The 13,342-nt window shown below is 38.8% G+C and overlaps 1 protein-coding gene across 1 annotated transcript in view; it reads left to right on the forward strand.

Annotated features, from left to right (window-relative positions):
* Nucleotides 1-7,914, forward strand: part of LOC309880266 (L-threonine ammonia-lyase-like) — a 29,073-nt gene extending 21,159 nt beyond the window's left edge. The window contains exons 9-11 of the mRNA XM_082765030.1: nt 332-499; nt 825-882; nt 7,085-7,914. Coding sequence (XP_082621156.1) covers nt 332-499; nt 825-882; nt 7,085-7,183 — 325 coding nt within the window. The 3' untranslated portion in view covers nt 7,184-7,914. The remainder of the gene's footprint in view (nt 1-331; nt 500-824; nt 883-7,084) is intronic.
* Nucleotides 7,915-13,342: the final 5,428 nt, after the last annotated feature.

The following is a 13,342-nucleotide window of genomic DNA, read 5'->3' on the forward strand; positions in this document are numbered from 1 at the left end:
CAGAATTTCTGGTGAAAGTGCTGTTCCATTTTTTAAATTTGAAATAGACCTAGAATTCTCCAGCTAATTATCTCTAACAAAACTAAATCCCCAACAAATACCAAGTCAAAACAAAACAGCTTCAGACGATCTAATACAGCCAGCTTCTAGAGTCCCATAGCCCACCCACAGTTGATACTAAGAACTAGGAGCTCCTCTGAAATGTAATATATGTTTACGAAAGCCTGGTCCCTGCAAATGTTAAGCTGATATCGAATTTAATGTCTGTGGTTTATGACTGCTTTGCACAGAGAAGCGCTAAGAAATAATCCTATTTTCTTTCTGCATTTAGAGTGGCAATTGCTATATGCAGTGGAAATGTGGAGTTGCATTTGCTGCAGCAGTGCATAGCTCGTGCCCTGACCCTTGATAACAGAGTGTGCAGATTTTCCCTTGTGCTTTCTGACTGCCCAGGAGACATTTCAAAGCTACTGGAGATTCTGGCTCGGGAAGAAGCAAGGTAAATCCAGTATAGTAGTAAGGAAATGTAGTCACTGCATAGCACAAAGATTATTAAAAACTTGGACATATTTCCAAATGTCCTCTGAAGGCAAGTCCATAAGTAACTAATTAATCAGTGTTTATTGTGTTATGTTTCAGAAAAAGTTTTTTTTCCCCTTCATTTTGGTTCCAAAATAAAAGCAGCTTCTCACCATTGAATAAGTATCTGACCCACAAAGCAGTAAAAATCGCTACTGTTCAGACATTTAGATAAATTGTTTATAATGACAAAGAATTGTTACGATCTCTATTTTATCCCTTAATTTATCCCTTATTTGATTTAGAGTTTTGGATATCAAGCAAGAAAGAATGTTTGTGACGTCTGAGCTCTTCAGTGTTGAGGTAAGACAATTCCATTCTCTCTAGCAATGCTGACCTCCCCTTGTTTTTCCTGTTTTTCTATAATCTTTATACAACAATGTGGAATTTTGGGGAAGTCCAATAGAGTGTTCACAATGATTTTTGAGAGCAGTGTAATAGATCATTTCTTCTGTGTTACACAGCTCCTTGCCTCACCACTTAACAGATATATAAATAATAGAGGACCTGTTTTACCTGTTATTGTGACACGATCTGTCCAGATGTTAACATTGCAAACCTTCATTACATGAATAGTTCTGTGACAGAAGTGATGAGCAATCTGCAGAATCTAGAACTTGAAGAGCCAGCTGTGTAGGCTGGCTGTAATTACTGAAGACCAAATTGCCTTAAAGCAATGCAGAGAACACCCTTACTTTTAAGGAAACCTTATTTTTAACTAGGGCCACGCTTTTGTACCCTATCTACAAAGAGAACAGAGTAAAGTCATTATTCCTTTGGTGAATATTTGATACAATCATAGAATCATAGAATATCCCGAGTTGGAAGGGACCCTTAAGGATCATCAAGTCCAATTTCAATAATGGTGAGGAGGTATTATCACCTAATATGATCTCTTAAAAGGATCATTCATCTCATGACATATCTCTTATTTCAACTGGTTTAGCAAAGGTGTGGTTCCACTGTTTTCATGCGTCCAGGTCTAATGTGACTGTGAAATCACAGGTGGAAGTTTAGGTTCTCCTTCAGTTTAAATTCTCTTCCCCCATGGCTCACACTGGATTTCCATATGTCAGAGTACTGCACCCTAATTTACTTGAGCCCATAGGAAATGACTTGTAAAGTCTTAGCATTGAAACAGAGAGGTAACTCTTAGCAAATCATACAAATAGCAAATTTGGTAGCCTTTACATTTTACATCTATTGAAGCAGATTAGATGGCCAGGAATATCTAGACAGTAATGAAGGTCAAAGCTAAGAAAAAAAAAAAAATCATCCAACATCACCAGCTAACTGGATATAGAGATCTAAAGGATTACCTATTTTGTGGGAGGAAACTACAGCTTGCCTCTGTGAACCTTCCCTAGCCTTTATTAGTAACGTCTCTCAAATCCAATATGGGAAAGCCTATTGCTTTAATAAACATTTCCACTTGTAAATTTCTTTACAGCTATTTAAATCCCTTTCATTTCATGTTTTTGATAACTTAGAAGTAGTCAGTGGGCAAAATCAATAAGCTATCTAGTGAGGTGAGGTATACCTTTGTTATATAATCATAGAATCATTAAGTTTGGAAAAGACCTCCAAGATTATCTGGTCCAGCCATTATGAAACCATGCAAGTCTCTGCTGTAGATTATCACCTAACCTTCTTAATGGGTCTTTTATTTGGACTCAGGCAACTCAGCTGAAAAAATATAAATTTGCACTCATCTAGTTTCTAGAGAAGTCTTCTCATCACTGAAACTACAGCATGAGCAGACAGGCAGGTACAGGAGGGCTTCTGGAATGGAGCAGCAAGGGCCTGCAAGGTCATGAGGCGCTCCAGCAGCTTGGCAGAGAAGCAGCTGTGGTGGTAGTTTTCCCTCTGACATCAGTCCTGTTTGAAGTTACGGGGTTGTCTGGCCTCTTCCCAGCTATGGTTTTAAATAACTCAGAAGAGACCAGTGATAAAAAGAACATCCATCACACTACTTTTCCATCTGACTGCAACAAAATATGAATTAATAAGTAAAATGTTGTTTTTTCTTTATGATAACATTACACATGATCCCAGCAGTGCTCAGGTTCCTGGCTGGCTTTGTGTGGTGTAATACCTGCTGTTTGCATACTGTTTATTCACTTTGAGCCAGAAGTCGTTTAATTATTTTGGTCTGTTCTGGTCAATTTGAGTATTCCCTTTAGGCCAGCTTGCATGTTGTAAAAGAGCAGAGGAGAAAATTTTCCACTAGAGTTCCCAGTTGCAAACATATTCCACGTTATTGACCTGTTGAAAGGATATAGATGAGCACATAGCTGTCCAGCTACAGGAAGGATGCTATCATTCATAAAGCATTTCCTTCATGACCTTGGGCAAGACACTATTTCCCTGCTTCAGTTCCCTGTCTGCAGAAGACGTTTGGAGTGCAAAGTCTGACAATATGTTTGTTCTGAGGTGCTCCAAAATAATTCAGTCATTTAGTTTAATGGCGTTCTACAGCAGACTAATGTGGTACAGAATATCCTACTCCAATTTGAGGAAAAAAAGAAACTCAGTCTGAGGAGGCCAAGAGTAGATCTGCTTGATTATTATCTGACTTGTGTAATGCTGTGATAACTTGTTTGTGCTAGTGCTCACAGGCCTGAATACAAGAGTGTGCCAAAAGATAAGGGCTTGAGTTGCACAAGATACTATGCTCTTCTCAAGCATTGCATTGCACTGACCCTGGGGGCTACCTGCAGCTGATCCCGAAATCATAAACGGAAGTGTTGCTGCCAGATAACTGGCAACGTGCAGTGGGAGTTTGCTGTATAATTCAGAAAATTGCCTAGTTGTTGATCTTAATAGAAACAAAAAGCCTTGGTTATTTATAGAACTGAAACCAATACATGTAAATGAAGTTATCGTTTGTAACTCCAGTCATTTGCTTACAAACAAACCTATGCTTTTGCTGAGCATGGTGTATCATGAATATTAAGTTATGTGAAGAGCTGGAAACTAACATCTTAAAAGAAGGTGAATATTGTTTCTAAAATTAAAGAAATGGGATAGAAAAGTGCAATGGATGAGTCATGGATTTAAGGAATTGCACTAGCTGCTTGGCATCAGCCTTTACACTGAGCCTGGAAAAGCACTTAAGGCAAAGATTTTGATTGAACAATGCTGCTCTTACTTTGTTCACTAGTGTTGCCTTATAAAGGCCACCCAGTACCCTTATCGGCGTACACAAGCTACAGATATTGGGCACCAAGGATTTAAGGGGCACACTGAAATAATTTTGAGTATCTGGGAAAATATGATCTAAAAGACCAAGTGCCCATAGGGAAGACTTGGAGGTAAAGGGGAGCAGAGGTATTCACTCTGTTGCTCAAGTTCTGGAGCATAGAATTTTGTAAATTTCTTTCTTTTGTGAAGTTTAGAACTTTACTTTCCTTGAAATTGAATTAATTCCAATTAATGATTTTAATGATTTTAATTTATGCATAATAATTAATGATTTTAATTTATGCATATGGTTTTAGCATTGCACAGAGTGGTAATTTTTGACTGATCTTTGCCTATACATTTTTTCAGTCTTTGTCCCGTTCCCTCATGTTTTCTAATTATTTCTATTTCACACACAGGACAGCAATATTCAGTGAAGACTGTTCTGTCTTCCATTATCTGTAAGCCTGCTATAAAAACAAAACAAAACCAGATTAGCTAAACCCTTAGGCTGGATTACCTGCCACAGAGAGTAGAACTCTAAATGCAGTAAGAGATTCATCTAGCTTGTTATTTTAAATCTTGCAGCAGCTTTTAAAAATATTACTGTTGTTATTATCCAGCAAGGATGTGATCTGCTTGGAGAGAAATGCATAAAATGTACTATTTTTTTTTTTTGATATGCAGACTAAAGGTCCTGCACAAACATGGTTCTGCAGTCAGTGAGAACTCTGCTGAATCTAAAAACCTTGGTCTACTACTGTGAGCTTATGTTTTTTGAAATGGAGTTGAAGTTGCCCAGTCAAATTTTGTCTAGTTATCCTGCATTTTGTCTACAGTAAAAGAAACATCAAGGAATATGTTAAATAAGACCAATTTGCAACACTTACTTTTAGCTCATGAATAGGTTCATAACCTCCTGTAGCTAGCAGCACGTAGGTAAATGTTTATCCTAGATAAATAAAGGACTCCTTTTATACCTACCCATGAATATAAGGATTACTCTGTCAGACACCCATGTAAATCATCCTTCCCAGGTGAAATGAAGAGGAGAGAGGGGTTCTGTGAAGATGAAACTGCAGCGCAAATTGGCACAATCTGTGCAAAAAAGCAAGTTACCACAGTCCATGTTCTTGCCTGCCTCGTTGTTTAGATCTCTAGCTGTCATAAAGCATAGTGTGATTATCTCTGCTCCTACTGTGAGCAAGTGTTCTCCCTTCCCTTACTAGACAAGTGTAAAAGATCAGATAAATTTCTGGAGCAGTTTGTTGTTGTTATTACTACATTTCTAATACGCTACAGCACATTACTAGCCATTATCACGTGTTGGATGCTGTGCATGCACAGAAAAAAAAAAGACATTTATCCAAAATGCAAGCACTCTGGCTCTAATCTCTCCAATTCTTTCTGGCTTCAATCATTAGCAAAAAATAAGGACAGAGAGGAGGAGAGTTAGCACTATAAATCCCAATTTGTTCCTGTGTTTGCTCCCAGAGCAGAGCATTTGTTTGCTGCCAAATATTTCAAGCTGAACCTAGCAAGTTCAGACTGGTTCCTCGAACAACAATTGATTTGCTGAGGACAGAACAGGCAGGACTGCTCGTGGGGGAGGGGGCTTGCTGCTTTTTTTTTAATTACAGACTCTGTGAGAGATGAGTATGTGCTCTTGAAGATATGACTGCAAAGCTTCAGGGAATTTATACAAACTATGGAGTAACTAATGGTATTTGGTGCTTTGGTGCCAAGATATCCTTTGGATACTTTTCCCAGTGTTTGTGTTCTCTCCTCTGCCCTCATTATTAATTCTGTCCTCCATGACTATCCTTTCCTTGAGACAAAATCCCACTTTTTCAGAGGAGAAAGAAATTTGCATCTAGCTTGTTCCAAAGAATCACAAAAAAGATTAGAACCATGTTCAGAAAAAAGAGGCAAAGAATTACAGAAACAGATCAGAAATATGTCTTATTTCATGATGCGTTTCAGAATTAGTTTCACAGTTAACTGAGCTCATGGCTGTTTATTGGTGGTAGTATTATATGTTCTCTTTAAATAGTTCTGCTAAAGGGTTATTGTTATTTTAAGCTTATTCCTGGAATTATGAATTCTCTAAGTTCTTATTAAGACATGTCCCCATAAACAGATTTGAGTTGAGACAATTTTATTTTTGCCTTTCTGCTTTCTCTGAAGGATATAGTTCTGATAGGAATGTTACACGTGGCATCTGTCTCTAGCACTCTGCCTTGAAGTTATCATGACCAGTTCTCCTGTTCTCTGTCGGTTGGCCTGTTAGGATAAACTCTCTGTTGTCACACTGACTTATCTTGGATCCTTTTCTTGCTAGACTGCCATGTTTCTGTGAGGTCTTTTTTCCAAGTGGCACTTTCAACATCAGTAATAATTGCAGCAGGGTCAGAGGTGACTTAATTTAGTAGTCTAAAATTTTGAAGTGAACTTTTTTACCTTCGTATTGGTGCCTCACCTGTGATAGAGCCCAGATTTTATGGTGCTGGGGTAGAGATGTGAGCATGTAAAAGAGGGATGAAAGAAGAATTGAAAAAATGACGTTGACATTATTGTCTTCAGTGGCTGAGTGAGAGGATTGTCTATTGTAAAGGCAAGCAAAGATTAAAAATAACTCTCAAGTTTAGGTTTGCCTGGGTGTTGTTTGAAGTAGCAGAAGAACAACTCTAATAGAGAACTAGAAGTGATGCAATGAGCAAACAAAAAAAATCTTGGAATAAAACAGTAACAAGGTGTGTGAATTGAGGAAACCAGCCAGAATACTGCAGAGATGGTAAGGAATTGGGGGATGAGTCCATGAGAGAGAAGAAGAGGAGAATATAAAAGCTTGAAGGATGGAGGTTCTGGAGCAAATGCTGCTGAGAAATGTGGAAATGAGGTGAGGCAAGAGTCAGAGAGAGGTGAGGTGGCAGCAGCACCAGATACCTACCCCAGGGAATGGAAAAGAGAAGCTGCTAATGGATGACTTCAGGGAGGCCTCCGGGAGACCAACAGCAGAGAAGTATTTGCCCAGGAGCTATCTGAGGGTCAGCCTATCTTCTTCAAACTTTGAAGACAATAAAGCAGGGAGATTTTTAAGATCATGCAGAAGAACTGGAGGAGCCACAGAGTTTCTATAATATCTTTTTTTTTTTTTTTTTTTTTTTTTTTAATCCTACATAGATAGGGAATGTGAGGTCCAGAGTTTTTTATGTCAAGCTGATCTTTATGCTTTTACGAGCACACTTTAGGATTTAGCTGGAAATGCCTTTGTCTGAGAATGCTGCCATGCCGTCAGGAATGCTCCTAATTCTTTTCCCAGGTTACCTGCACTGTGGAGACCAGAGACAAAATGCACACAGCCCAGCTGAGGAACGCACTCCTGGAACGCTACCCAACAGCCACATGGACAGAGCGGTGATGAGCAAAGCACAAGGGAAGGGGCTGAGGTCCTTGGACAAGCATTTTGCAGAGCACTAATCTTGAGGCATTCAGAACAAATATTATTTTTCAAGGCTGAGCAGTTATCAAATAGTTTCAGGATATTTATTTCCTGCTCAAAATGTAGCAAACATCCTTGGAAATAAAGTTGAACTTGAAGCTTTAGCTTAGCTAAGGGAAATTTCATAGTCTCTGCCAGTGTTGGAATTATCAGCTGTTTCACTGGGTTTTGACTAGTGTGTAGAATCCAATGGCATTCAGTAAATAAACAGAGAGAATGCATATTTTTTATATCTGAATGTAGGCCCCTCAGAGGGCTTTTGATTTTGATGCTCCTAGTTAATGCAGCTCCTGCTGGATTTTGCCATATTACTAGTATAGTCACTGTTCATTTCCAGGCCAGAAGCAGTTCTTCATTTGCTGAATCTGCTTCATGGGATATATACATGTGTGCGGGTGAACATGGTTGCATTTGCGTAAGAACTTTGCTATCACGAGGAAAAATGATGCTAATAAAATGTAATTTAAAAGAAACCCTTAGCAGATAAAAGCTAATACTGTATTTTTTCCCCAAAGGAAAAATGACCCTATTTATAAAGTAAGGTTCCGGAAAATGTTGCAACAATTAAAAAGGAAGAAAAAAATAAAAGGTTTTCATGTGCAGAATATAAATGTAATTCTTGCTCCTGCTTTTGGAGATGCAATGTAACAATGAGCCCATGAAGCAGCTATATTCCCTTATAAAAAGGAGCCTCTCACCCTTTTGAGTTTTCTAATTGGAATTTCACTGATCGTCTTAGTCTGTCTAAAACAAACTCGATCCATCTCACCTGACAGATTAAGTACGATGTCAAGAGTGAAATATATTTAAAGATCACAAGTTACTAAGCAAAGATGGCTCAGGGAGAAGAGGAAGCCCGAGTCTTAGGCCAGCGGCTAATGCAATTAAGGAAGAACACATTGACCTATATACCATTTTCATCGCTAGAGATGGAGACCTACTAATAAGGTAACATTGTGGGATGGCAAGAGATGTAAGAGAAATTCAGGCCCACCTCTAAATGTGTGTTCAACAGTTGCTTTTCCACATGGGCAAAATTCAATTAAAGGTTGTCTGCAACAGCAGCAATATAAACTATTCCATTCATTTAAATTGCACCAGATTTGACCCAAATTTTGGGTGCGGGTATTTTAATGTGAAGTCTCCTGTCTCTAGAATATCAAGATGATAACTAAGTATATAAAATAGATACTGTATATTTAGCAGAGCTCAACTCAAAATCCAGCAAGCTCAGAGTGTCCTCACAGGCAGCGTGGGATCAAATCCATCTGGTTCCCATGTGCAGAGCCAAGTGAACTATTTTTCAGTGTCTGCGAAAATGAACTTTTACTATAGCTTTTAGGGAGAAAGATCCTACAAGCCCATCATGACCTTCCCTTGTTGCCATATTACAACTGATAAATTGAGTTTTCTTCTGCAGTCCTCCCCTGTAGTGAAGCATGTGCTTGTTAGGACGTGTCCTTTCCTAGTCCTGCAATGTGGAATTTCTGTCTCTAGAGCACAAACAAAAAATCACATGTGGAAAACTGAAGGCCCTGGGGCAGGCAAATGCTCTTTGTATCCTCTCTCAATTCTAGTCCATCTGTCGGATGGGAAGAACATCATCTAAAGAGTTAGAGCAATCTAATCAGAGGGTCCCCGTGGACTACAAAGAATGAACTTCATATCCATTCTTATGCATATCTTACTTGTATCATGTCTATTACTTACAGATAACCACCTATATTTATAACCTAACTTGTGCCTACAAGGTGGGATTGATGAGGGCAGCATCTTGGCTGTCTCTGGTATTTTTTTTTAAGAAGTAACAGGCTACTTGTTCTTTCTTATTGTGGCTCAGAAAGGAGCAGGAGTGGAGAAGAGACTCTCACAAATGGTGGATAAATAAGAGAAGTTCGCTGGTTTGGTATGTTTTTTGAAGGATCATGTTGGTTTGCAAATGAACCTAAAAAAATATCGATACCCCAACAGTTACTTTCTTTCCGTTCCTGCTAACCACAGCAACGAGTATAGGACTTGGTCACCAGAACGTACTGTAAATCAGCCAGTCAGACACAACTCCTTTTTTCAGTCACATGAGTTTAAGAAATTTGTATAGAAATACATGATGATGGAACACATATTGAGTACTTGTTGCTTGTTGAAACAAGTGATGAATCACATCATCAAAGAGCAGATTTGGGGATGTAAGATACACACACACACACACACATACACACACACATGTATAAGGGTGTAATTACCCTCTCATCTCTTTTGGCAAACCTCTCAGGAAATGTTGAGGATGTCTTGGATATTTACGTGAAAAGAAAGTCAGGCTTTATAACCAAAGTTCTCAGTAGTGGCCAGCAGCCTTTGTCCTCTAAATTCTTGATTTATTATCATGCATTATCCTGGATTTTATTTTTCTAGAAGCTCAGAGTATTAGGGATTTCATTTCTAATCAGAGGTAACTGCATTTAGCAGGTCTTCAGGTAACAGGGATTAGAGAGGTAATAGATTGAGCATCCAAAAATCAGTGTGGTCAAGATCACCATATGATCAAACATTTGTTTTGGAAAAAAAAAAAAAAGAAAATTATTTGTTTAGTATGTCACATATGACATATGCAGTTGGGTTTTATTGATATTGTATTAAGTATAAACATAAACTGTAAAATATTCTTCAGTGGCAAAATCCTTATATGTTAAAATAATGATACCAGAAGTGATCTCCATTCTGTACTGCTTTTACGCAAGTCCAATGGCTTTAAAGGTAAGACAAAATACTTCTGGGGGGAAGAGGCATTTAAATGAATGTATGTGATTGGAAAGAATACTGAAATATCTGTGCTGCTAAACTTTTTGCATTATGAAATATAATAGGATTGTGGCATTTTGAAGATGTACTTATGTATTTTAAAATGTTTGATTTAAAGAAATATTTTTATAGAGTGTTCTTATGTATCTTGGAAAAAAAAAAAAAAAAAAAAAAAAAAACAACAACAAACTAAAGATTATGTAAAAATATCAGCAAAATTTAAATCTAAGCATTGTATTTATTTTAAAAATAATAAAAATGACATTATGCCGCCTCAGCAATGAAAGGTTTATCATCCTCTCATATGGTACTGGTCGCAACCCTGCATTAAAATTTCAGAGTTCATTTGTTCCCTTTCTCTGTTGTTGACATTGATGTGAAATTCACAGCTCTCATGCAGGATGAGCTCTGGGCTGCCAGGGAGGTGACCCAGCAGGCCAGGATTGTCCCCCTTGCCCTGTAGAGCGGCACAGGAGCCTCACAGACTGCTCACCAGTGTGGTTGGACAAGCATTGCTCCTTGCTGGCTTGGCAAGCAATTCTGCTTCACGTACTGGGCCAGGTGCAAATGCTGCCTTGCTTGTACCCAGCTGTATTCCTGGGCAATGTGTCTGGGTACAGCCTGGTACAGAAGTATCCTAGGCTGGGCCTGTGTGGGTGTACTAAGTCCTTATCCTATCCTATCTTAAAGATACTCATCATGAACATTGTGAACTTGGGTAAACCAGGCCTTCAATTGCAGATTGCAGCAGATTCCACCAGCTAAAATACATGTTCATGTCTCTGATGGAAGAGGCTGCTTTGACCCAGTTAATTCTGCTGGAGGTAAGCCACTTAACTTTGGGAGCATCTGTAAACGCAAGGTTTGCCAGGGTCTCAGCACAATTTCTTCCAAGGACTGATGCAAACAACGCATATCTTCTGCTGAAGGTCTCTCTTCCCACACTGACTCCTAATTTCTCAGCCAGGGCCTGTTAGTTCTGCATTAACATCTAAAACGCTGCCAGTACATGTTTATATAGCATCAGGTACCGTTCATCTCTCCATACAGGTAGTACCTTGCTGTTTGGCCTACTTTTGGAAGATTTGGAAGCACATGTTCTTCCTTCGCATGCCACAATGCAGTAAGTGCAGTTGACATGCTGTATCGAACTGTTGCTAGATCCAGAGATAGGCATGTGGTTTAGTGGCCAGAAAAGGAAACCGTAAGACTCTTGGTTTGGCCTTTAATTATTGATGGTCATTTATTTGATGGCCTTTTGTTTTTTCTGTCACCTTCTTTGTTGTGTGTTTAACTATAAGCAGACTGCCACATGTAGGATATTGAACTTTACAGAGTTTCTTCTATTACGAACCTTTGCTTTCATGCGTTCCTAACTTGTTGCTGTATCCAAATGGAGGAGGAATCCTGCTGAATTTCATGCCTCCCTGAGCTGATGCATTTCTCATTGCTTTGATGTGCTTTTGTTGTTGGTGGTGGTGGTAAATAAAGCTGCAGCAAAAGTTGTTGGAAAGCTTTCTTATAAAATATGAATGTTTGAAGTAATTCAGTATTGAGCACACATAAGATCCCTAAGACCGTAGCGTGTGTGTCTCTCTCCAAAGAAAGGAAGAGCCTAGCAAGTCCTTCAGGGGCAGGGTTGAATCAACCACACCTGAGTGCATCCACAGAAAGGATATGAGGGGCTTGTCCTGCCTCAGGGAGAGGAAGGGTGTGTCAGTAAGGGGTTTCAGCTGTGCTGGTGGTGATGGCTGAAAGTTCTTCTAAATACAGGTACTCATATTTGTTTGGTGGTTTTTTTTTTGTTTGTTTGTTTTTTTGTAACTGTGGACTTCTTAGTCTCTCATGCCTCTGAAGCTTGTAGAGGAGAATTGTTTGTTCATGTTTGTTTTCTTATGGTAAGAAGTCTAGAGGGTCGTAAGAAGGAAACTTTAACTTCTGTGGTTTCTGAAGTCAGAAAGCTGGCCTCCCTGTCTGTTTTCTCAAGGGGCACTTAAAATGTTTTTCTTCAAGTGAAGTCTGGAAGTGAGTACATTGGGAATACATACAGCTGTGTTCCTTATACCTCTCCCTTCCTTGTTTCCAGTCATTCAGGTACTGCAATTGCATGTAGCATTGTAGAGGTCTCGCAAGGGCTGTGTGGTCTCATAGAGTATGGAGATGATGCTCTACTACTGCCTCTCCTCTGAAGAACAATGGTGAAGGAAATGCTGAGGTTCCCTATCGCCCCTTTTCTTTAAACAAACTGCTTTCTTCAATGTCTCCTTGTTTTCTTCAGTTCAGGACTACAAAACCATGATAACTTCTTGACCTGTTCATGCAGGCGTCAGTCTGAATAAACACTTCAAGATAAACCAAATGTATAGGTGTATGGCAATACACCAAAAGTTCATTGAGGACTTTATTAAGTCCTCAAATGAGCAGAGTCATTAATAATAATAATAATAAAGCACCACTACAAAAATCTTTTTATTTTATATGTGGAGATCACTTGCTGGAAGGCAGGTGGATAAAACTGTACAAGCCTGTATTCAAAAAGCAAAAAAAAAAAAAAAAAAAAAAGCAAAGTTTTTTTTAAACTGCTTATGCTAGTAAGTAGTGAAGTGAGGCTCATGGCTTCAGTAATGAGCGCTCATTTACAACAGCTATGTAATCAAAAAATGTGAACAGATGTTCTCCTCTCATTATTAAAGCACGAGCTATAAATACAGAAGAAATATATAATTTGAATTATTTCGTTCATGAAAACATTACTACGTTAGTTACTTTTTCCTTTGAGAAGGTCAGTTGTCTGGAAGCCTTAATATCAGGGTTCTGGGAAGCACCTGTTAGCTCCCTGTTTCTCTAAAATCTATTGTATTGACAGTCTGCCATTGTTGCTATAGAGGTCAAACTTACTGCAGACTACAAGATGGCCGTTTGCCCTGCTTTAATTGGAGTGCATTGCCATTCAGGAGATCAGCTGTCCAGCCCCAAGGCAAACTGAATATGTTTAATGAACCAACACTTTGGGGATTTCCAAAGGTTGGCCTGGTTGTTTCCTATTGTGTTTAGAAAAATCTAGGTCAGAATGGAAGAGTGGCAAACCAAGAAAAGAAACCATACTGTGACTGAGTTTTTTCATTGTTCCCTTGCAAAACTAAGCAAAAACCCTTAAGGTTTTAGAAATAGTTCTTGTAAATAAATGGGAGACACCATGCAGGTCAGATAAATACCTTATTTAGGTAAATGCCTGCCAATAATGAGCACTGTTGTCTTGTATTTTCCTGACATCTACCT

This window comes from Aythya marila (genome assembly GCF_965140915.1).
Source record: "Aythya marila genome assembly, chromosome: 7".
NCBI lineage: Eukaryota > Metazoa > Chordata > Aves > Anseriformes > Anatidae > Aythya > Aythya marila.